General features: G+C 42.7%; 1 protein-coding gene across 1 annotated transcript in view; it reads left to right on the forward strand.

The window, feature by feature from the left end:
- The window catches only part of TBC1D9 (TBC1 domain family member 9), a 129,354-nt gene that overhangs the window by 88,696 nt on the left and 15,606 nt on the right, over positions 1 to 25,052 (forward strand). Inside the window, exons 11-15 of the mRNA XM_043485786.1 lie at positions 1,615 to 1,732; positions 2,866 to 3,151; positions 3,504 to 3,633; positions 21,601 to 21,699; positions 21,874 to 21,942. Of these exons, the coding sequence (XP_043341721.1) occupies positions 1,615 to 1,732; positions 2,866 to 3,151; positions 3,504 to 3,633; positions 21,601 to 21,699; positions 21,874 to 21,942 (702 nt within the window). The remainder of the gene's footprint in view (positions 1 to 1,614; positions 1,733 to 2,865; positions 3,152 to 3,503; positions 3,634 to 21,600; positions 21,700 to 21,873; positions 21,943 to 25,052) is intronic.

Consider the following 25,052-nt stretch of genomic DNA (forward strand, 5'->3'; position numbering starts at 1 on the left):
AGAGTGCCCTTTCTGGATCTACCACCGTCTGGTGGCCTGGCTGGTCACTAACTGGTCATGAGCATATCTGGGCACCAAGCCTTTAATTCTGCATTCTGGGTTCCCCAGTGCTCCTACCCTTTGCAACTCCTAAGCAATTAATATCCTTGAGAATGTAGCTGTTATATGCTATGGCTATATTTTAAGGCCCACTAAAATAAATATGTAATTCACTATTTAAAAATGTTGCCCATATACCAACCACAGTGATTGCTTGTATATGTTAGTATGGATAGCACAATTTGGAAAGCTCTAAGATAGTGTCTTAGATTGATTTAGATTGAAAGGCCACATATGTACCCAGAGAGACCTTCCTTGACCATCTAGTTGAAACCTGAAGCAGGTTTAATTCCTCAAAACCTGTATACACACACGCATACACACATCCACGCAGATCACAGGTGTCCCTGTACATTTTATCTTTTTGATATCAGTTAATTTAAAATATACCTCCAAATTGATTAATCAACCTTTACATCTTTTTTATCTCTCTGACCCCTGGATTTATGCCCTGTGAGATTTGTCACCACTCTGCCCCCTCCTTTTCCCCAGTACTTAGTCCAGAGCCTATTACCAAGTAGAGCCTCAAAAGAAACTTACCTTGAATGACTAAGAAACCAGCCATGACCATGATCGTGTAGCAGGCAGGTTAATTCTCAAGTGGAATTTTAATGATTTCACTTGGGCACCTGTTGAGTCAGGCTTACAAGGAAGAGCCTATTAGACCAAAATTCCTTTTTCAACATTTATATTGTAGGAATCTGATGAACACTGACTTAACCGGTTTCTCAAGGATCAAAAGAAGTACAGGCGGGAGCTGGCTTCTAATATAATAGAGTTCATATTTATCTTTTGATCTTCCTCTTTTTAATTAAGAGGACTGTTAAAGTAGTTGAGCCTGGAGTGCTTATGAGCTAGCTGATAATATCTTTTAATAAAGTAGATTACTTTAGAATTAAACCTCTGTTACTTATCACTACCATCCTTATCCAGTCGGAAATAATGGGCGAGGACTTCAACTTTGAAAGGTTTCATTGTTCCCTGAAGAGTGCCTCAAGCCACGTGTAGTTGGTGATAGAAACAATTACGGAAGATTAAAAGGGAAATATTCACCTCACCGAATTAAGGATTACAAACACCGAGACTAATAGGTTAAAAGCTTTGTCAAATAGGCTTTGGACATAGTTTTTCGAATGAGGATTTGTGGTCATGGGGGGCCCAGTCCTTGGTGCATATTGGTGTTCATGGAGCCCTTAACAGTTAACAGGCAAAAAAAAAACAACAACAACAAAAAACCAAAACCCACAAAACAACAACAAACAAAAGCAAAACACTTAGTAGGCTGAAGTTCTAAGGGTTTTTACATTTTTTTAAAACTTGTAAACAAAACAAAACTCAGAAGAATGTGTGTATGTAAAGCCTTTAATATTTATTATCTGTTCTTTTGGGGAAAAAGTGTGCTGGCTCCTTTGGGACTAACTCAGTTGTTATTCAGGTTAACAAAGTTGCTCATATGTTAAAATGTGTCTGATGTATTTAAAATGTATCTGATGACATCTTCTTTCATCCCTTTAGGCCATGAACATTGTCACATCCGTGCTGCTGCTTTATGCCAAAGAGGAGGAAGCTTTCTGGCTGCTGGTGGCTTTGTGTGAACGCATGCTCCCTGATTATTACAACACCAGGGTGGTTGGTACGTGAGGCTGCAATTAATTTATAACCCTTATCTCATCAGGAAAATGTTTCCAGAACCAGGAAACCAGCTGTAACCCTATTTCCAGTCGCCATTAGCCAAAAGAGTGTCAGACAACTCATTTCCCAAAATGGGAATGAGAGGACTTGAATCAATATAGATTATACACAAAGGAGCACCATGGAGCTTCTCCCCCTGGAAAGAATATACGTCTCACTGCTTTAGAAAATAACTCAGTGTGGGTGTCTGTGGCATGTGAGAGCTACACCAGGCACACAGATCATCAGTCCCAAAAGGTTTAATAGTGCCTTCATGAAGAGCTTGGAATCTATGGAAAGCAGAAGGATTCAAAAAAGGAGTGGGCAGAATAGCATATAAAAATATATTCAGAGCTCAGTTTCTAAGGTATTTTTCAGAACTGGTTTCACTGCAAAGCAAGCAGTGATGGTGAGCATTTAAATAAATTATTGGTGTCTCTCCATATAATCCCCTCCAGTGTTAGACATTCATTTTAGCAGAACAAGCTTTTCATTGCTAGTATAGCAAAAGGTGTACTTCATGCTCTCCTCTGTTCTGTCTTCATTTCTAAACTTTTGCACAGTAGATTCATTGGAAATACTCTCCGGAAACCTCAGGAAGTTGATCATGAATGTGTACAGCTGGAATGCTTATAATTTGGGGGGAGGGCGGGGGAAACAATTATTTAAAGAAACAATTCCTGTATGGGGACTAAGCATCCAGAAGAGTGATTTTTTTTTTTTTTTAAGAGTTTGCCAAGAAATGAACCTACTTAGATGTATATTTCATGCCTAGCCAAACATATGTTGCCAGGAAAATAATTGTGTGTCTGGAAGATCTTGTAAGTTGACCTTTTCCACAGCTCTTAGAGGTGTGATGATATTGCTCTTTCATGATAAAGAAGAAGGGAGGAAGGCCCCAGAAAGAGAAGCTGCAGTCAGAACTCATCTGGTGACTTGGCTGTGCTGATACCTTCGTCTAGTAACGTAGTGATTAGAGTTCTGGCTCAGTAGCGGTTGTCAACTGGATTATTTTCGTCAAGCCACTGGGTTGGGTTCATTTGTGAGAAGGTGCTGTTGGTTAACCATGACCTTTTGCGTCCACCCCCGCTGCAGGTGCCCTGGTGGACCAGGGTGTCTTCGAGGAGCTGGCCCGGGACTATGTCCCGCAGCTCTACGACTGCATGCAGGACCTGGGCGTGATCTCCACCATCTCCCTGTCCTGGTTCCTCACCCTGTTTCTTAGCGTGATGCCCTTTGAAAGCGCAGTGGTGGTCGTCGACTGTTTCTTCTATGAAGGAATCAAAGTGATATTCCAGTTGGCCCTAGCTGTGCTCGATGCAAATGTAGACAAGCTTTTGAACTGCAAGGACGATGGGGAGGCTATGACCGTTTTGGGAAGGTATTTCTCACCTTGAAAACTACCTTTAGGTTTTCTTCTCTATACTTTTCCATCTGTCTTTCTCCTTGGTTCTGTGAGTCTTATTTGCCCTGATGGTTATTATAGGGCCCACTTCTCTGTGTGGTTGAAGATTGTTTTTTTTTTTTTTCCTTGACTTTAGAAGTGAAGACAGTTAACTATACTTCAGTTTAAAAAAATAATAAAATTTTTTTAAAATGTGAAGGGATTTTCATTCACTCTTAAGGAAATTCTAGCCTTCTGATATGCAGAGTTTGCAGAAAATAGGTGGACAGCTATAAAGGGGGAATTCCAGATTCGGCTCCCAGTGACTCGGGATTCCATTCTTCTTCAGGTATTTGGACAGCGTGACCAATAAAGACAGCACGCTGCCCCCCATCCCTCACCTCCACTCGCTGCTCAGTGATGACGTGGAGCCCTATCCTGAGGTTGACATTTTCAGACTCATCAGAACTTCCTATGAGGTAGGTCTGCCTGGGGTCACAACACTGCGTGCTCAGAGGGCCTCCGCTGGGTGTGCGCCACATGCTTCCATCGCTAACCCAGGGTGTCCCCTGCTTCCCTCCTGGTTCTGAGAACTGGTTGTCGAAGCAGGCAGCTCTCTACCAGCTGACAGCTTTGAGCTTCAGAGAGGGCCACTGAATGAGTGGGCCAGACACCACAGAGCGATTGCATGACCTGCTCAGGCCTCCGATTCTTGGCTTTGCCCACCTTGTAGGCTGATCAAGTAGTGGCTCGTTTTCAGCTCTGGGTGGGTTGAGGAGGGGCTGCTGAAAGCAGGCATGGGGAGGTTGACCTTCCCTATGCTCATGCCAAGTCCTTGGGTCTCCTGGGGAGTAGACAAGCCAATCCTCTTATGGGGGGAGCACATAGAATACTCTCTCCTCCCAGAGAAGAGCCAGACTTCTAGGATTCCTCGCAAATTGCTCGGCCCGGGGTGGGGAAGGTATGTTCTGGTCCACAGTGACCCCAGTTCTGGTCCTGAATTCCACAAAAGAGCTAGTGGTGCTGTGTACCTCATAGCACTTGTGGTTTTTGGCATTCCGAGGACTCAGGACCCATAATACCTGTGGTTTGTTCGTTTCCTGATCACTAAGGAAGAGCATGAGTATTTTGCTGGGCACACCAGGTCCTCTCGAGATGTTTTGGGATCGTGTGACTGGTGATTGTCAGCATTCCAGCTAGCAGCAGCCTGGATACTAGAGAGATGGTGACCTCCGGCTGAGGTCAGAAAATCTCTCTTAAAGAGAATTAAAAGAAAATAGGTGTTTTTCAAAAAAATTGGTGTGGATCCAGACACGTTTTCAGGAATGTGTGCCCTTAACTCAAAATACAAGAAAGGCTGATAATTTATTATTTCAGAAAATTTTTGTTAGCACTCCATACATATTAAAAACAAAACATTTGGGGTGTGTTTTAGCATCATAAAAATAATGCATGTTTATTGTAAAATAATGTAGAGACTGAACACATGTGAAAGAAAAACTGTATCCTGTGAGCATCTCACCATATCTCCCTCCAGTATGTTTCTATATTTGAAATTTATACTTAGTACAAGTATCTGCTTATAAGTGCTTTGTAACTTCCCATTTTTGACTTAAAATACATGGCAAACATTCTCTGATATTTAATATATTGTTTGTTGGCAAGTTTTCATAGAGTCTTAATATTCTGCTTTAATGAGACGCCAAACCTTATTTAGCTGGTCCCTTTCGTTGGACATTTACTTTGGTTGCTTCCAAATTTTCAGTACCATAATGGCAAATTTGTATGGTATTATTATGTATATGTAATATGTATGATACTATGTATTATATAAAAGTTTCTACACAAATAATACATCTCTGACTTTTTTCTTAGAGTCCATTCTTAGGAATAGATTTCCAGTAATAGATCAAAAAGTATTAATTATTTCCAAGCTCCTGGCACACTCTGTCCTGCTTCTATGTAGATTTTCCTGGTTTAAATTTTCACTAGTAGAGATTTAAGGATGACTGTTTGACTTCACTCTCTCCAAAACTGGTTATTATCATAATGCATTTTTTAAAAAATTATTGCCCCAGGACTTTTAATAGTCCTCCATCAGAAATGTTGAATGATTATTTTCCCAGAAAAAGAGCCCATGTGACTGAAAGCAATAGTTATTATTATAGCTGTGGGTTGTTTTTCTAAAGGCATCCCCCGAAACCTTTATTGTGAAGAGAATTCTAGACCCAAGTAATAAAGCTTGGTATATAGAAACTCAGCTTTGTTCTTCACAATAGATAAGCTAAGGTCTCACTGAGGTCAGCACGTGGCCCGTTTTTAATGGGAAAGAGTGGCGAATGGAAGCAACACCAGAGCTGGTGTCCATCTCCTTCCTGTCTGTCTGGTCCCTAATGGCGCCCCTCAGGCTGCCAAGAGTCCTATCGCAGGACACAGCCATAGTTTCCTTCCTCTGCCTGGGAAGACACCCTTGTTTATTTTTACCAATGTCTACATCACCTGCTCTTTCAATGCAGTGATTTGCTTTTTGTCTTCTCTTTGCTTAGTGGCACCGCCGTACTAATAAGCCTTCAGTGCCTTCCCAATGCCTCATCTGTGTGCATTTGCCAAGTCGCTTCAGTCATGTCGGGGTCTGCTAGACCCCATGGACTGTAGCCCACCAGCCTCCTCTGTCCTTGAGATGCTACAAGCAAGAATACTGGAGTGGGTTGCCATGCCCTCCTCCAGGGGACCTTCCCAATCTAGGGATTGAACCTGCATCTCTTAGGTCTCTTGCTTTGGCAGGAGGGTAATTTACCACTGGTGCCACCTGGGAAATCCCCATTGCCTTAATAGGTCATCCTAAAGACAACACCACAAAGTCTTGCCTTTCCTTTTTTTTTTTTTTGCTGCCTCCTATTAGATTTGTGGCCCTCAATTCTGCCTGTGCATTCAAATTCCTTAAAAAACATTTTTTTTAAGCCAAGCTTTTAAAAATATAAATTCCTAGGCTCCATTCTAGACCAGTTCCCTTTGTATCTTGGTATGACACCTATGAAGAAATACTTTTCAGAAGTTCCCAGGTGATTCTGGAGCCCAGTGGGGGCTGAGAGTCACTGCCCTAGATGCAGAATGGGGCCACTAGACGCCTAGGCGGATTTTAACCTGGTTATACAACAGACACCAGTGTTCTGAAGCCGATGACTCCTTGCTTTCCGTGCTTCAGGATAGTTAGCCAGGAAAATAGATACGTAGGAAGAATACCGAAAGCACATTCAGCCTTGAGATCCCAGGATGCTGCAGGTCCATCACCTTTCTGCTGATGAGTAGATATGATCATTTTCTTCATAAATGCCTCATGGGGAAATCTCACACATTGTGAAGTTCTCCCAAGTCCCTCCTGGTAGGAGGGGCAGTTTGAGAGACAATTTTCTTCTGTTTGGGCCCTGTGTGCTGTTTTGCTAGATACACAGACATGGTAGACAAAGTCCCAGCCTTCAGGTTTAATCCATAGACTGAGATGAGCCTCCTGGAAGACACAGAGCACATTAATAGAAGAATTACATCAGGCACATGACCACCACAGAGTTTCTTCATGTTCAAGTTGACCCACCCGGAGCATTTGAGAAATGTTATGCAAGGGGATGACAGAGGATGAGATGGTTGGATGGCATCACCGACTTGATGGACTTAAGTTTGAGCAAGCTCCAGGAGTTGGTGATGGACAGGGAAGACTGGCATGCTGCAGTCCATGGGGTTGCCAAGAGTTGGACACGACTGAGGGACTGAACTGAACTGAAGTGGGCAAAGGAGGTGGCTGATAAAACAAAAGGAGGAGTTTGTGCACAAGGACAGACATTTTGAAAGTTCAGATTAATGTGTTGGACTTATTAATTTTGGTGATAATAGCTGTCACTCATGGAGAACCCACCTCGTGTGGGACAGGTGCGAGGTGCTTCATCAGTAGCCCCACCAGGTCCATGTTCACACATTTTAAGGCTAAAATGTAAGTTGAGAGAGGTTGAGTCAGTTCTCCCAAGGCACACAGAAAGTGGCAGAGTCACAAGGCAGACGAGAGCTCCCCAGCATTAAAGCCAGAGCCAAGGGGGTGTGTCTGGATAGAATGTGGATGGACTTGTAGGTGTACATATGGACATGAGGTCAGTGGGTCCAGTAGAGTCTGGTTAGTGGGAAGTCTTGAAACCACTAATTGATTTGCAAGGCACCCAACAGCCACTGCAAAGAGAGAGGATCTACTTAGCCGTTGTTTGATTGCTCTTTTCAGAATTCTAGTCTGTCAGAGCCCCTCCAAAAAGGCGAAGGGGCAGGGGAGAGGAGATCACGGCCCAGTCCTCCGCATAACCCATTTTCCTTTAGAAATCCTCCGGAAATAGCTAGGCAGGAACCTGGGAGTTTATGGTTTCCTTTTAGGTTGGGTCTGTTTGCTCTCAATGGAAGGGCCATTATATGTATTCTGTTGTGTCTGATTATGGCCAGTCCCTGGACCTGCCTGGCAAACTGCTGGGTCCATTTCTACTTGAGGAACAGAGGTTAATTAAGTATAAAATGTAGAGGGCTCTTTGAAGGTCAGGCTTGGGGGAACTAACTCTTTGGGATTTTCTAAGCACAGATACTGGTACGGGTTGCCCTTTCCTTCTCCAGGGGATCTTCCTCACCCAAGGATAGAACCTGTGCCTCCTGCACCGGCAGGTGGATTTTTTTTTTTTTTTTCATATATTTTTATTAGTTGGAGGCTAATTACTTTACAGTATTGTAGTGGTTTTTGCCATACATTGACATGAATCAGCCATGGATTTACATGTGTTCCCCATCCTGAGCCCCCCTCCCACCTCCCACCCCATCCCTTCCCTCTGGGTCTTCCCAGTGCACCAGCCCTGAGCACTTGTCTCATTCATCCAACCTGGACTGGCGATCTGTTTCACCCTTGATAGTATACTTGCTACAATACTATTCTCTCAGATCATCCCACCCTCGCCTTCTCCCACAGAGTCTAAAAGTCTGTTCTGTACATCTGTGTCTCTTTTTCTGTCTTGCATATAGGGTTATCATTACCATCTTTTTAAATTCCATATATATGTGTTAGTATACTGTATTGGTGTTTATCTTTCTGGCTTGCTTCACTCTGTATAATGGGCTCCAGTTTCATCCATCTCATTAGAACTGATTCAAATGAATTCTTTTTAGTGGCTGAGTAATATTCCATTGTGTATATGTACCATAGCTTTCTTATCCATTTGTCTGCTGATGGGCATCTAGGTTGCTTCCATGTCCTGGCTATTATAAACAGTGCTGCGATGAACACTGGGATACATGTGTCTCTTTCAGATCTGGTTTCCTTGGTGTGTATGCCCAGGAGTGGGATTGCTGGGTCATATGGCAGTTCTATTTCCAGTTTTTTAAGGAATCTCCACACTGTTCTCCATAGCGGCTGTACTAGTTTGCATTCCCACCAACAGTGTAAGAGGGTTCCCTTTTCTCCACACCCTCTCCAGCATCTATTGCTTGTAGACTTTTGGATAGCAGCCATCCTGACTGGCGTGTAATGGTACCTCATTGTGGTTTTGATTTGCATTTCTCTGATAATGAGTGATGTTGAGCATCTTTTCATGTGTTTGTTAGCCATCTGTATGTCTTCTTTGGAGAAATGTCTGTTTAGTTCTTTGGCCCATTTTTTGATTGGGTCATTTATTTTTCTGGAATTGAGCTGCAGGAGCTGCTTGTATATTTTTGAGATTAATCCTTCGTCTGTTTCTTCATTTGCTATTATTTTCTCCCAATCTGAAGGCTGTCTTTTTACCTTGTTATAGTTTCCTTTGTTGTGCAAAAGCTTTTAAGTTTCATTAGGTCCCATTTGTTTATTTTTGCTTTTATTTCCAATGTTCTGGGAGGTGAGTCATAGAGGATCTTGCTGTCATTTATGTTGGAGAGTGTTTTGCCTATGTTCTCCTCTAGGAGTTTTGTAGTTTCTGGTCTTACATTTAGATCTTTAATCCATTTTGAGTTTATTTTTGTGTATGGTGTTAGAAAGTGTTCTAGTTTCATTCTTTTACAAGTGGTTGACCAGTTTTCCCAGCACCACTTGTTAAAGAGGTTGTCTTTTTTCCGTTGTATATCCTTGCCTCCTTTGTCGAAGATAAGGTGTCCATAGGTTCGTGGATTTATCTCTGGGCTTTCTATTCTGTTCCATTGATCTATATTTCTGTCTTTGTGCCAGTACCATACTGTCTTGATGACTGTGGCTTTGTAGTAGAGTCTGAAGTCAGGCAGGTTGATTCCTCCAGTTCCATTCTTCTTTCTCAAGATTGCTTTGGCTGTTTGAGGTTTTTTGTATTTCCATACAAATTGTGAAATTATTTGTTCTAGTTCTGTGAAAAATACCATTGGTAGCTTGATAGGGATTGCGTTGAATCTATAGATTGCTTTGGGTAGTATATCCTTTTTCACAATATTGATTCTTCCAATCCATGAACACGGTATATTTCTCCATCTATTTGTGTCCTCTTTGATTTCTTTCATCAGTGTTTTATAGTTTTCTATGTATAGGTCTTTTGTTTCTTTAGGTAGGTATACTCCTAAGTATTTTATTCTTTTTGTTGCAATGGTGAATGGTACTGTTTCCTTAATTTCTCTTTCTGTTCTCTCATTGTTAGTGTGTAGGAATGCAAGGGATTTCTGTGTGTTAATTTTATATCCTGCAACTTTACTATATTCGTTGATTAGCTCTAGTAATTTTCTGGTAGAGTCTTTAGGGTTTTCTATGTAGAGGATCATGTCATCTGCAAACAGTGAGAGTTTTATTTCTTCTTTTCCTATCTGGATTCCTTTTATTTCTTTTTCTGCTCTGATTGCTGTGGCCAACACTTCCAAAACTATGTTGAATAGTAGTGGTGAGAGTGGGCACCCTTGTCTTGTTCCTGACTTTAGGGGAAATGCTTTCAATTTTTCACCATTGGGGATAATGTTTGCTGTGTGTTTGTCATATATAGTTTTTATTATGTTGAGGTATGTTCCCTCTATTGCTGCTTTCTGGAGAGTTTTTATCATGAATGGATGTTGAATTTTGTCAAAGGCTTTTTCTGCATCTATTGAGATGATCATATGGTTTTTATCTTTCAATTTGTTAATATGTTATATTGCATTGATTGATTTGTGGATATTAAAGAATCCTTGCATTCCTGGGATAAAGCCCACTTGGTCATGATGTATGATCTTTTTAATATGTTGTTGGATTCTGTTTGCTAGAATTTTGTTTAGGATTTTTGCATCTATGTTCATCAGTGATATTGGCCTGTAGTTTTCTTTTTTTGGCATCTTTGTCTGGTTTTGGTATTAGGGTGATGGTGGCCTCACAGAATGAGTTTGGAAGTTTACCTTCTTCTGCAATTTTCTGGAAGAGTTTGAGTAGGATAGGTGTTAGCTCTTCTCTAAATTTTTGGTAGAATTCAGCTGTGAAGCCATCTGGTCCTGGGCTTTTGTTTGCTGGACGATTTCTGATTGCAGTTTCGATTTCCGTGCTTGTTATGGGTCTGTTAAGATCTTGTATTTCTTCCTGGTTCAGTTTTGGAAAGTTATACTTTTCTAAGAATTTGTCCATTTTTTCCAAGTTGTCCATTTTATTGGCATAGAGCTGCTGGTAGTAGTCTCTTATGATCCTTTGTATTTCAGTGTTGTCTGTTGTGATCTCTCCATTTTCATTTCTAATTTTGTTAATTTGGTTCTTCTCCCTTTGTTTCTTGATCAGTCTGACTAATGGTTTGTCAATTTTATTTATCTTTTCAAAAAACCAGCTTTTAGGTTTGTTGATTTTTGCTATGGTCTCTTTAGTTTCTTTTGCATTTATTTCTGCCCTAATTTTTAGGATTTCTTTCCTTCTACTAACCCTGGGATTCTTCATTTCTTCCTTCTCTAGTTGCTTTAGGTGTAGAGTTAGGTTATTTATTTGACTTTTTTCTTGTTTCTTGAGGTAAGCCTGTATTGCTATGAACCTTCCCCTTAGCACTGCTTTTACAGTGTCCCATAAGTTTTGGGTTGTTGTGTTTTCATTTTCATTCGTTTCTATGCATATTTTGATTTCTTTTTTGATTTCTTCTATGATTTGTTGGTTATTCAGAAGCGTCTTATTTAGCCTCCCTATTTGAATTTTTAATGGTTTTTTTTCCTGTAATTGAGATCTAATCCTACTGCATTCTGGTCAGAAAAGATGACTGAAATTATTTCAATTTTTTTGAATTTACCAAGGGTAGATTTATGGCCCAGGATGTGATCTGTTCTGGAGAAGGTTCCGTGTGCACTTGAGAAAAAGGTGACATTCATTGTTTTGGAGTGAAATGTCCTATGGATATCAGTTAGGTCTGGTTGGTCCATTGTGTCATTTGAAGTTTGTGTTTCCTTGTTAATTTTCTGTTTAGTTGATCTATCCATAGGTGTGAGTGGGATATTAAAGTCACCCACTATTATTGTGTTATTCTTAATTTCCCCTTCATACTTATTAGCAATTGCCTTACATATTGCAGTGCTCCTATATTGGGTGCATATATATTTATAATTGTTATATCTTCTTGGATTGAACCTTTGATCATTATGTAGTGTCCTTCTTTGTCTCTTTTCACAGCCTTTATTTTAAAGTCTATTTTATCTGATAGGAGTATTGCGACTCCTGCTTTCTTTTGGTCTCCGTTTGCATGAAGTATTTTTTTCTAGCCCTTCACTTTTAGTCTGTATGTGTCCCTTGTTTTGAGGTGGGTCTCTTGTAGACAGCATATATAGGGGTCTTGTTTTTGTATCCATTCAGCCAGTCTTTGTCTTTTGATTGGGGCATTCAACCCATTTACATTTAAGGTAATTATTGATAAGAATGGTCCCATTGCCATTTGCTTTGTTGTTTTGGGTTTGCCTTCATACAACCTTTCTGTGTTTCCTGTCTAGAGAAAATCCTTTAGCATTTGTTGAAGAGCTGGTTTGGTGGTGCTGAATTCTCAGCTTTTGCTTGCCTGTAAAGCTTTTGATTTCTCCATATCTGAATGAGATCCTTGCTGGGTACAGTAATCTGGGTTGTAAGTTATTCTCTTTCATTACTTTAAGTATGTCCTGCTATTCCCTTCTGGTCTGAAGAGTTTGTATTGAAAGAACAGCTGTTATCCTTATGGGAATCCCCTTGTGTGTTATATGTTATTTCTCCCTTGCTGCTTTTAATATTTGTTCTTTGTGTTTGATCTTTGTTAATTTGATTAATATGTGTCTTGGGGTGTTTTGCCTTGGGTTTATCCTGTTTGGGACTCTCTGGGTTTCTTGGACTTGTGTGACTATTTCCTCCCCCACTTTAGGGAAGTTTTCAGCTATTATCTCCTCGAGTATTTTCTCATGGCCTTCCTTTTTGTCTTCTTCTGGGACTCCTATGATTCGAATGTTGGGGTGTTTCACATTGTCGTGGAGGTCCCTGAGGTTGTCCTCATTTCTTTTGATTCTTTTTTCTTTTTTACTGTCTGCTTCATTTATTTCCACCATTTTATCTTCTACCTTACTTATCCTATCTTCTGCCTCATTTATTCTACTGTTGGTTCCCTCCAGGGTGTTTTTGATCTCATTTATTGCATTATTCATTTTTAATTGACTCTTTTTTATTTCTTCTAGGTCCTTGTTAAACATTTCTTGCATCTTCTTAATCCTTGTCTCCAGGCTATTTTTCTGTAACTCCATTTTGTTTTCAAGATTTTGGATCATTTTTATTATCATTATTTTAAATTCTTTTTCAGGTAGATTCCCTATCTCCTCCTCTTTTGTTTGGCTTGGTGGGCATTTTTCATGTTCCTTTACCTGCTGGGTATTTCTCTGCCTTTTCATCTTATTTAGATTGCTGTGTTTGGGGTGGCCTTTCTGTATTCTGGAAGTCTGTGGATGTTTCTCCCAGTGGGTGGGGTTGGACGATTGGCTTGTCAAGGTTTCCTGGTTAGAGACGCTTATGTCGCGTGTTCTGGTGGGTGGAGCTGGATTTCTTCTCTCTGGAGTGCACTGGAGTGTCCAGTAGTGAGTTTTGAGATGGGTCTATGGGTTTGATGTGACTTTGGGCCGCCTGTATATTGACACACAGGGCTATGTTCCTGCGTTGCCGGAGAATTTGTGTGGTATGACTTGCTCTGGCTCTGGAATTTATTGGCTCTTGGGTGGTGGTTGGTTTCAGAGTAGGTATGGAGGCTTTTGGGTGATCTCTTGTTGATTAATGTTCCCTGTAGTCAGGTGATCTCTGGTGTTCTCAGGTTTGGGGCTTAAGCCTCTTGCCTGTGAATTTCAGTCTTATTCTTCCAGTAGCCTCAAGACTTCTCCCTCCATACAGCACTGATAATAAAACTTCTAGGTTAATGGTGAAAGGATTATCCACAGTGAGGGACACCCAGAGAGGTTCACAGAGTTACATGAAGAAGAGGAGAGGGAGGAAGGAGATAGAGGTGAGCAGGAGGAGAAAAGGGGGGATTCAAGAGGAGAGAGACAGATCTAGGCAGTACTCTGTTCCCTAAGTGTTCTCCACAGCCCAGAACACCCACAGAGATTCACAGAATTGGATTGAGAAGAGAAGGGGTAGGGAGGAAATAGAGGTATCTGGGGGAGAAAAAGGAGAGTCAAAAGGGGGAGAGAGTAATCAAACCAGTAATCACACTCCTGAGTGAAAATGGGTACTGAAGGTTGTATTCTTAAATGTCTGAAATTGATATCAAATACTGAAAAACAAAGATTAAAAATCTATAGTAGAGGTTAGACTCTTAAAAATACAGTATTAAAAAAACAAAAACACAAAAAATTTAAGAAATATATATGACGTTTGCTTTAAAAATAGGGTCTTTTTTTTTTGCAAGGTTATAGTGGGTTATAAAAATGAAAATTAAGGAGTAATAGAGGACTTTAAAAAAATAAATTTTTTTAATTAAAAAATAATAATAATAGTAAAAACATATCTAGGAATTTCTCTGGAGCTGTTGCGGGCAGTGTGGGTTCAGTTCAGTTTCAGATAGCTCCTTGTTCCAGCTTACACTTCTTAGTATCTATAGGCCCCTTCCCGTGTAGTCGGTGTTACCTACAGGGATTTTAATCTGTTGCACCGGTCACTTCTGAAGCGGTTCCCTTTGTTTATTTGGCTTCTGTTCGCTGGTCTCTTCAGTGTCTAATTTCCGCCCTGACACAGGCGGGCGGAGGTGGTCTCTTGTTTAGTTCGCTTGTTCAGTCCTGCTGCAGGGAGGGAGGGGCGCTGCAGACACGTGTCACTGGCGTGTGTGGGGAGCACTCGCAGTGTTCCGGCCACACTGGGTTTGCCCCGCTCACGGCGTGTGCTTTCCCATCTACACTGCTCAGGCTCCAGGCTGCTCTATATGGAGCGGGCCCTGCATTGCGTGCACTTCCTAGGCCTAAGCTGCTCAGGTTCAGGTTCTCGGTACTCCAAAAAAGCGCAGACTCCGTTGGCCCTGCATTTTGTGCCTTCCCCTCCCGAGCAGCTCAGGCAGCCAGGAGCTTGACGGGCGCACTCTCCCCGGGTGCGGCGCGCCTTCTCCCCTCGGCGGTCCCAGCTTCAGTCTCCGCGTGAGTGCCAGTCAGGCGCGCCTTGTGTTTGTTCTGGGGAGCTGGTCTCTAGCCGCGACCCTCCCAGCGGATGTCAGCCATCCAGAATCTCAGGAAGTCTTTGGTTAGAAACGAGAAGCCTGTTTGCAGCTTGGTAGAGATGCCGTCTCTGTGGCCGAGTTTGCCGCTTTCCCACTCTGGCTGGCGCCCGCCTCCCCTCTGCCTCCAACAGGGGATGGGCTGGTCCGCAGCTGGCTAGCTCTTCTCTGGAATTGCTCAGTCCTTTGTTCTGGGAACGGGCCGGCTGTGCCTTAGGTTAGGGCTTTTCACAGGTTAACTCTCTCTCTTGCTATCCCACAGTTTAAGTTGTTATCTGTGGAAAATTCTGAAGGAGATGGGAATACCAGACCACCTGACCTGCCTCTTGAGAAACCTGTATGCAGGTCAGGAAGCAACAGTTAGAACAGGACATGGAACAAAAGACTGGTTCCAAATAGGAAAAGGAGTATGTCAAGGCTGTATATTGTCACCCTGTTTATTTAACTTATATGCAGAGTACATCATGAGAAACGCTGGGCTGGAAGAAGCACAAGCTGGAATTAAGGTTGCTGGGGGAAATATCAATAACCTCAGATATGCAGATAACACCACCCTTATGGCAGAAAATGAAGAGGAACTAAAAAACCTCTTGATGAAAGTGAAAGAAGAGTGGAAAAGTTGGCTTAAAGCTCAACATTCAGAAAACTAAGATCATGGCATCTGGTCCCATCACTTCATGGCAAATAGATGGGGAGACAATGGAAACAGTGTCAGACTTTATTTTTTTTGGACTCCAAAATCACTGCAGATAGTGACTGCAGCCATGAAGTTAAAAGACACTTACTCCTTGGAAGGAAAGTTATGACCAACCTAGATAGCATATTAAAAAGCAGAGACATTACTTTGCCAGCAAAGGTCTGTCTGGTCAAGGCTATGGTTTTTCCAGTGGTCATGTATGGATGTGAGAGTTGGACTGTGAAGAAAGCTGAGCACCAAAAAATTGATGCTTTTGAACTGTGGTGTTGGAGAAGACTCTTGAGAGTCCCTTGGACTGCAAGGAGATCCAACCAGTCCATCCCGAAGGAGATCAGTCCTGGGTGTTCATTGGAAGGATTGATGCTGAAGCTGAAACTCCAATACTTTGGCCACCTCATGTGAAGAGTTGACTCATTGGAAAAGACCCTGATGCTGGGAAAGATTGAGGGCAGGAAGAGAAGGGGACGACAGAGGATGAGATGGCTGGATGGCATTACCGACTTGATGGGCATGAGTTTGAGTAAACTCCAGGAATTTGTGATGGACAGGGAGGCCTGGCGTGCTGTAATGGGGTCACAAAGTGTCAGACATGACTGAGCGACTGAACTGAACTGAACTGAAGTTGTTATCTCATGTGTTAGCTCCCTCAGGTTGCCCTCAGGGCATTCAGGCTGGGTTCTTACCCTAACCAATGCCTCCCGCTCTTCTTCTCCATTCAGCCCTCACTTGCTGGTGGCGGATGTGAGCGTCTGGGGTACTTTTCTGCTGGGAGTTGCTTTTAGGCATGTAATCTGTGGGTTTTATTTATTTTTCCTCCAGGTTAGGTTGCCCTCCAAGATTCAAAAACTTCCCCCAAACCCGCCCATGAGAGGGTTTCCTGGTATTTGGAAATTTCCTCTATTAAGACTCCCTTCCCCGGACGGATCTCTGTCCCTAACTGTTTTGTCTCTCTTTTTATCTTTCATGTTTTGTCCCACCTCCTTTTGTAGACAATGGGCTGCTTTTCTGGGTGCCTGATGTCCTCTGTTAGTGATCAGCAGTTGTTTTGTGGAGTTTGCTCAGCATTCAAATGATCTTTCGATGAATTTGTGGGGGAGAAAATGGTCTCCCCGTCCTATTTCTCCGCCATCTTAGTTCTTCCCCCAATTAGGTGGATGTTTTTTTTTACCACTAAGCCACCTGAGAAACCTAACTTGTTCTTTAGCAATCTGCAGAGATCTCAAGCCAATGTTTACTGTGAGTTACTGTTACTAGTACTTTATATTAATGTATCATTATCTCTAAGGGCAATCTACAAGGACAATTTTGGGGTCTCCTTGTACAGAGGAAGAAACTATGATTCAGAAGACTTGACCAAATTGCCCAAAGTCACACAGATAATTAGTAAGAGAAAATGAATTTGAATGAAATTTTGTCTAGCTCCAAAATTTACATTCTCCTCCACCCAAAGACAAAGAAGAACCTACCTGGACCCCTTTTCTAGAATGCTAGAAAAGTAGGTGGTGGAGCTATAGAACCAATGACTGAACCGTAAATTGCAGTGCAGCTCTTGTGGGACTCTGGGTAGCTTCTAGAACCTCTCTGAACCTCAGTTTTGTCATCTGTTAAATAGAAGTAACAGTACTAATTCACAAGGTTATTGTAAGGATGACCAGTGGCATGGGCTGTTAATGTCTCTGCCAGTTGTAGTGCAAGAATAGCTTCCTTCTGTCTCATAGGTAATGTTTCTTGGTTGATCAAAGGCAGACAGACTGTGTCCTGGTTTGAAGTAAACCCACCCCTCCATCTTCAGCATGAGCTCTGTAGTGGATACTTTCCTTTCTTCTGTGAGGATCAAAAGAGTTACCTTTCTTGGGAGTTTTAATCCCACTCAAGGATTTAACCCAGAGTGCATGAAGTATGACATTTTTCATCACTAGTGGCAACTCCTACTAACAACTTTTGAATTCTGGCTTCTAAGTGGTAGTAATGGCCATATCTTCTTTAGAGTGGAAAGGATTCTGACTCGGCCTTGAGAAGACACTTCTCTGGAGATGGGAAAATTCATCCATAAACCCTGCATTTGTAGATCAAGACCCTCCAATCACATTAAGTGATGAAAGTTCTAAGTAACCGATCTAAGTTCTAAGATGTCGGTGTACTCTTGTTTTAACTATCGGGAAGGAACACCTGAGTCAAAACACAATTCTCTTTCAAAGCAGGAAAAACATATTGAATAGATAGAAAGCATTAGAAGGGTAGGGTTTTTCACTGTTGACTCCAGTTTGGGGAAATTATAAATTAAATGGTTCAGAGTCTACCATGTGGAAGAACCTATAGAGAGATGCCATTTCTGGTGTTGTCAGATAAGATACAGAAAAGACTGACATCGCATGGGCCATACTTAAATGATCACTCTTGTTTATCTGAGTTAAAGGTTTAACTGGACATCCTGTATCTCCTATATTTTATTCACTGAATCTGGCAACTCAAGGCCTTATTGAACACTGACTGCTCTCTGCAGCAAGTCAGGGAGACGAACCCCTGGGGAGTCTTCCAAGGGTGCAGATTCTAGAATCGGACAGCCTGATGTGTTCAAACTGGGCCATACCACCACAGCTCCGTGAGCTTGGGCAAGTTGATGACTTTTGTTAAGCTTCTGTTCCCTTATCTCTGAAATGGAGCTAGGAAGAGCACTTTTCCTGAAATTATCCCCAGGATTCAGTGTGTCCAGTAAATGCCCGTTGAGCACTTGCTGAGACTCAGTATCTGTGCACTCATAGTAAGGGGCAAGAGGCAGGCCGTGGCAGATTCAAGTAAGAAAGAACAGAGCAGGTTAAAAGGGTGGGGACATGCTGTTTCTCTTGGGTTTGTGTGTCTGTGAAGGGACCTCTAGCAGAGACTCAGATGACCTGGGGGAGCCAGCGAGTTGTGTCTGAAGGAAGCCATTTCCTGGCAGAGAATGGGCTGCCGCACAGGCCCGGGCTGGCAGTGGGGCTGCCGTAATGTCCAGGGGAGCAGCAAGAGCCCACTGTGTCTGAGGCCGTGAGAAAGGGTGTTGGCAGCTGACCAGCGAGGCGGCTGAGGGATGGGGAGTGGTGTGGGGCTTGGAATCACTGGGGAGACTGGAATTTGACTCTGAGTGAGCTGTGAAAATGCTGGAGTTGTGAGCAAGGGAGTGGTGTCAAGGCTCAGGTTTTAGAAGGACCACTTCTAAAACCACTTCCCAGGTGGCTTAGTGGTAAAAAGAAAAAAAATCTCCCTGCCAATGCAGGTGGTGTGCGTTCAACCCTGGGTTGGGAAGATTCCCCTGGAGAAGGAAATGGCAACCCATTCCAGTATCTTTGCCTGGAGAATCCCATGGACAGAGGAGCCTGGTGGGCTACAGTCTATGGGGCCACAGAAGTCAGACACGACTGAGCGACTGGACGTCTCACACACACACACACACACACACACACTTGTCATCTGCCTGGACGTGGCACACACGCACACACACACACTTGCCATCCGCGTCTACAAGGATTAAATCGTGAGCTGCTGCAGCTACTGACGACTGGATGTCACACACACACACTTGCCATCTGCCTGGACGTCACACACACACACACATACATGCACACTCTTGCCATCCACCTCTACAAGGAATAAATCATGAGCTGCTGCAGCTGCTGACTTTCAACACCTGGAAGGAGTTCAGGGCGGAGAGCAGAAATGAGGCGCTCTGTGCTCTGGGAAACTGGCAAAACAGGTCAGATATTTTCAGGAGCTCATTTTAGGAGCCCAATTCGTGCATCTTATATCTAGAAAAGCACTAAATTCCATCACGGTGATGTCTAACTCCACATGACTTTATAACCTTTATGAGACTAGCAGAAACTTTCTGCAAAAAAATATATGCTTGATTGCACGTACTCCACCTTCACTGAAATCAGATATACTGACCTTCCCCTTACCTCTTAGGAGCAGTTTCTCAGAGCTATCTGAAATGTTGTCTCCCAGGCTATAGCCCTCATTTTGTACCCAGTTAAACTTAACTCTCAACTGTCACATTGTGTGTGTGTGTGTGTGTGTGTGTGTGTGTTTTAAGCCTCTGAGAGAAACAATAGTGGTTTGGACCAGGGTGTGAACAATAGAGGTTGTAAACAGTGAGGGGAATCCCTAGTATGTAGGTGTGTAGAGGTCTAAAGACTGAGCCCTGGAGCTGCCCAGGGATTCAAGATAGAGAGGGTGTGCAGAGGAGACAGAAAAGGAGTAGCTGGTAAGGCATAAATAGAACCAGGAGAAAGGGATTAAATGGAATTTAAACAAAACAAAATTTGTGCCGAGCACTTAATCAGTTTGTAAGTTTTAGCGCTTGTGTTTGTTGGAACACAGGTTAGGCTATTATAACCATAGGCCCCAAAATAGAGTTAAGACAGAAATTCAATTTTCTCTCGCTTTGAGTATGCTTATGGAGTTCAGGACTCGTGTGGAGCTCAATGGCATCAGGGACCCAGGCTCTTTCCAATCCACTCTTTTTTTAAATTTATTTTTTAATTGAAGGATAATCACTTTACAGAATTGTGTTGGTTTCTGCCAAACATCACCATGAATCAGCCTTAGGTGTACATATGTACCCTCCCTCTTGAACCCCCTTCCCACCTCCCTCCCCATCTAATCCACTCTTGAGAAAAGTCTTATCCACACAGGAAGGAGATAGGATGGGTGTGCCTCTTTCCTTTAATGGGCACTCAAGAGCTGACTCACTGGAAAAGACCCTGATGCTGGGAAAGATTGAGGGCAGAAGGAGAAGGAGGGGACAGAGGATGAGGTGGTTGGATGGCATCATCGACTCAATGGACATGAGCAAACTCCGGGAAATAGTGAAGGACAAGGAAACCGAGAGTGCTGCAATCCTTGGGGTCACAAAGAGTACCTGAATAACAACATCACTTCTACTCACATCCTATTGGCCAGAATCAGTCACCTAGCACAACAAGCTGCAGGGGACACTGGGGAATGTAGTCTTTTGCTTAGCATCTGGGTACTTGGCTAAAATTTTGAATTCTCTACATGCAGGGAGAACAGACATATGGGTATTGATGAGCCAACTTCCAGTCTGTGTGACAAGCATAATTTCAAAAGTCAATGCTCTCTGTATATGCCAACAGTATTCTTAAACTCAAGGGGAATTTCTCAGGCCCCTGATTGTCACTTATTTTTCAGATTGCTTTATCTTTTTCTGTTGTAAAATGTTACACCATAACTTCCAAAAGCAAAACAAATCCCCCAAATCCACTTTTATTTTGAAACCATTATAGATTTATAAGAGGTAGCAAAGGAATGTAGAGGGAAGTCATATGCATTTCCTCTCTTAAGACTCCTCCTCCCCAATGCTAACATCTCAAACATTCAGGCAATGCTAGGCTTCTTGGGTTGGGAAAGGTAGCTAGTCCTGAGTGTCTACCATCGAAAGACAAATGCTATTGAACTAGAGATCAGAACAAGAAGCCACACTTCAACATTTCCTACAACCTCCCAGTTGAGTAGTTGGCCTCATACACTTCCTTTCTTCCTGTCAAGAAAGTTCTTCCTTGAATGCATTATTTCATCCACAAAGGGTCCCTATGGCCTTACTTAACCCTCTCATTTCTTATGAACTGGGCTTCCCTGGTGATTCAGATGGTAAAGAATTGCCTGCAATGCAGGAGACCCAGGTTCAACCTGTGGGTCAGGAAAATCCCCTGGAGAAGGGAATGGCTACCCACTCCAGTATTCTTGCGTGGAGAACTCCATGGACAGAGGAGCTGGCGGGCTACAGTCTGTGGGGTCACAAAGAGTCAAACACAACTGAGCAACACTTTCACTTTTTTTTTCCATATGAACTGTTGATTTGAGAAAAACTAATTTGGCTTTGAGATTTACTTCAATGCTAAGAAGATGAGAATTTTCTGTTATTTATTTAAGATTGTTAAATGGCTTCAAAATAAACGAAGGACATATAATAAATGATGGTATAGTCTAAGAGCCCTATCATTTGGCAAGAAATTTCTCCTGGTGTCAGGATTTGTCTCCATCGGTCCTGCAGACATGACACCAAGTATTCTAGCAGATTTCTCAGAAATACCAATATTGTTTTTTTCCAGAAATTTGGAACTATCCGGGCAGATTTGATTGAGCAGATGAGATTTAAACAGAGACTAAAGGTGATCCAGACGCTGGAAGATACTACAAAACGGAATGTGGTGAGTCTTTTGAGAAATGGCATGTGGCTTTCTTTTTCCATCCTTCCTTGTATCCCCACTGACTCCACTTCCTGCTTGACAGACTAAGCGAATGTGAAAGAAAACAATCAGGCAGTTTCCCATTATGATATTTTTGAGTTTGTGAAAGTCATTGTGTTATTCTTTTTATATAAGGTACGAACCATTGTGACTGAAACGTCCTTTACCATTGATGAACTAGAAGAACTCTATGCTCTTTTCAAGGTGAGTTTCAAAGAAAATTCATGTACACTGAAGGGTGTAAAAGAGTTCACTTTTTTTTTTTTTTAATTTTTGACTGTGCTGGGTCTTCATTGCTTTGTGGGCTTTTCTTTAGTTGGTCGGTGGGGCTCCTCTCTGGTTGTGGTGTAACGGCTTTTCTCTGCGCTGGCTTCTCTTATGGAGCACAAGCTCTAGGGCACTTGGACTTCAGTATTTGCAGCTCCCTGGCTCTAGAGCACAGGCCCAGTAGTTGTGGTGCACAGGCTCAGCTTCTCCAAGACATGTGGGATCTTCCCAGACCAGGGACTGAACGCATGTCTCCTGGATTGGAAGGTGAATTCTTTACCACTGAGCCACCAGGGAAGCCCAGCAGTTCACTTTAATAATTCAGTTAGTTCCTAGATTTTTCTGTTAAATTGTGAAGGGATAGCATGAGTGTCAACAAGCATCAATGGAAGATGGAGTTAAGAGTATAAAAATAGAGTACTTAATATGAAAAATAAAGATATAATTCATTTAAATAGATGTTTTAGCCTTTTTCCACTTCATGTGGTATTTTCACTGTTTCCTTGGACTTAAGAAAATAAGGTGTTACTTTGTAATACTCAATGGAATGATGGCAATCAAGCTTAAATTCTTTTTGAAACTTCTGTAAATTTTAATTTCCTATATTAGTCTATGTTCAAGCACCCTTAAGAAGAGATACATAGCTGGAATAAGAATAAAGCTGCTTGAATGTCTAAGGGAAAGCCTAGTTGTTTAAATTTCTATGATTTTTCTAAGTCAACCCACGATCCTCAATAAGGAAATATTGTCATGAAATGAAGCAGTGTAGAATTGTTTTTCTTCTAGGGAAAAAAAACCCACTTTTGTTGTAACTATCATTACCAACATCATAGGTAAAAATGTGACAATTGCCAGGAAAAAATTTTAAAGGATGCCTTTTACGCAGGTACCAATTTTATCACAATCTCTAATTGGCTAGTTTTTTGTATATTATAGAGCTTTTATTTCCAGAACTAAAGATAATTGAGGATCGCAAAGATAGTATAGGAATGAACAGAAGGGGGCAAACATAAAGATCTGAGTTGGACACTAGTAGATCTTAGGATCAGACAGAGAATGTGAGAGCTGAGAATATTTTTGCTAATATTCCCATTTACCTGTTAGCTACTGGAGGCTTTTTTAAAAAAATACCACCGTTTTATTTATTTCTGTTTCTCTAGTATCTAGTTTTGTGTCCCTGCCCAATAGGTGTACCAAACATGTGTGTTGAATACATAGGTGATTCAGTGATCTGTTTTCAGTGATCCATTTTCAATGCGTGCTTCTGAGGCAGGCACAGAGAGGTTGATGGCCTTGTGCAGTCCAGCAGTTTGGGCAACAGCGCCCCCAGCAGGCTGCATTCAGCACTTACCGGTGCAGTCTTAAGCATGTGCCATCTCATTAGTCTTTTATTCAGATATGTAAAGGACTGTGCCTAATTGCTCCATGTTAAGTTGGTTTTCCATAAGGAGGGAATTCCTCTTCATTTCTTAGAGGGAAACATACAATGATCCAACTTGGATTGAAAGAAAAAAATACAATGATCCAATTGAGATCAGACTGGAAGAAATCTGCTTTACAGAGTGGGGGTGGGGGATGGGTAGGGCCAGGATTTAGGGTAACTATGCAGAAGTGGGGAGTAGCAGCTAGAGGCAGCAAGACTGAGCACAGGTACCGGGAAGGGCTGTGACATTCCAAAGAGGAGGCTGACTTTGGGGCACACCAGAAGAGGAGGACCAGGGCTGGCTGTGCAGAAGTCCAAGATGCTGAGATCACTGAAGCCGTATCTTCTTCCCTGGGGACCTGTGCCCTCGGCGGCCTGGGCACCTCCAGGTACCAGGCATGTCATTTGTACACCAAGGATATTGCCTGAAGAAAGCTCTCCTTATACTCCAAAACCCTGCCGTTAGGTGTGTTGGCAAACAGGAGTTCCCCAAGTCTTCTGAGAGCCCCAAGAGAGAGCCTGACACCCTCGGTTGGTGTCAGGGATGGGAAGGATTCTCGGGTACTCAGTTGGGTTCAACCACTCAGTCATGTCCAACTCTTTGCAACCCCATGGACTGCAGCATGCCAGGCTTCCCTGTCCTTCACCATCTCCCAAAGTTTGCTCAGCCTCATGCCCATTGAGTCGGTGATGGCAACCCCAGACAAAGACTTCAGATAAGGACTCTTTCTTGAGTTTTTTGAAGACTTTTCATTGGCTTCAATTCATCTGCACAAACATTTATTGAGGTATTACCATGTCAGACACACTGCCAGACTCTTCAGTCTTTTATGAAGTCAATTTCTGGGGGATCTCCTTCAGATACAAAGGAAAGAGACATTTGTTTCCCACAGTTTTCTGCTTGGGCTTTGGGCTAAACTTGATAGAAAACGGTGAAGACTGACACCCTGAGGCAGATTTGGTAGAAAATGTGATTTGCGGCCCCTGGGCCTTACTTGAACTCTTTGTAAATTAGTCCTTTTTCAGTCTTGGGTCCCTAGTGCCCAAATGATGGAGTAGGGGGTCTCATCAAAGGAGAGGGACATGGTCTGTGTGACTTGCCATTTCCTGATGGCTGTGAGCACCATGAATGTGCCTGCAGCACACTCAGGTCCAGTTCTGGAGGAACATGGGTGCTTTAGTTAGGAGGCAGTGCTTTGGGTAACCTTTATCCACTGATGGAGCCCTGGTAAAAGGGGACCATTCCTGCGGGGCCGTATCACTAACTCCTTCCCACCCACGGGGCTCCTGGGCATCACGTCGGGAGTACAGCTCCACCCGGGGCACCCCTCGAACCTCAGCCTCTGCCTCCCTCCCCCAACCTCACCATCGTCACCGTGCTCCTCCACTCCTCCCCACCCAACCCCCCGCCATCCAGCAGCACTTGAGTGCAGCCCCAAGCCTAATGGACTTGACACACTTCCTTTATTCTCCCAAAGCTGCCCTGAGACACCTCTCCTTCCTCCTCTCTTGCCTACTCCCACTCCTCTCTTTGCTGGATTAGTAGCTACAATTCCCAGTAAACAATGAGGACAAAGACACTGGTCTTCTTTGCTCTGTTCTAAGTAAGAACAACACTGAAGTA

The sequence above is a fragment of the Cervus canadensis genome, chromosome 1 (assembly GCF_019320065.1).
Source record: "Cervus canadensis isolate Bull #8, Minnesota chromosome 1, ASM1932006v1, whole genome shotgun sequence".
NCBI lineage: Eukaryota > Metazoa > Chordata > Mammalia > Artiodactyla > Cervidae > Cervus > Cervus canadensis.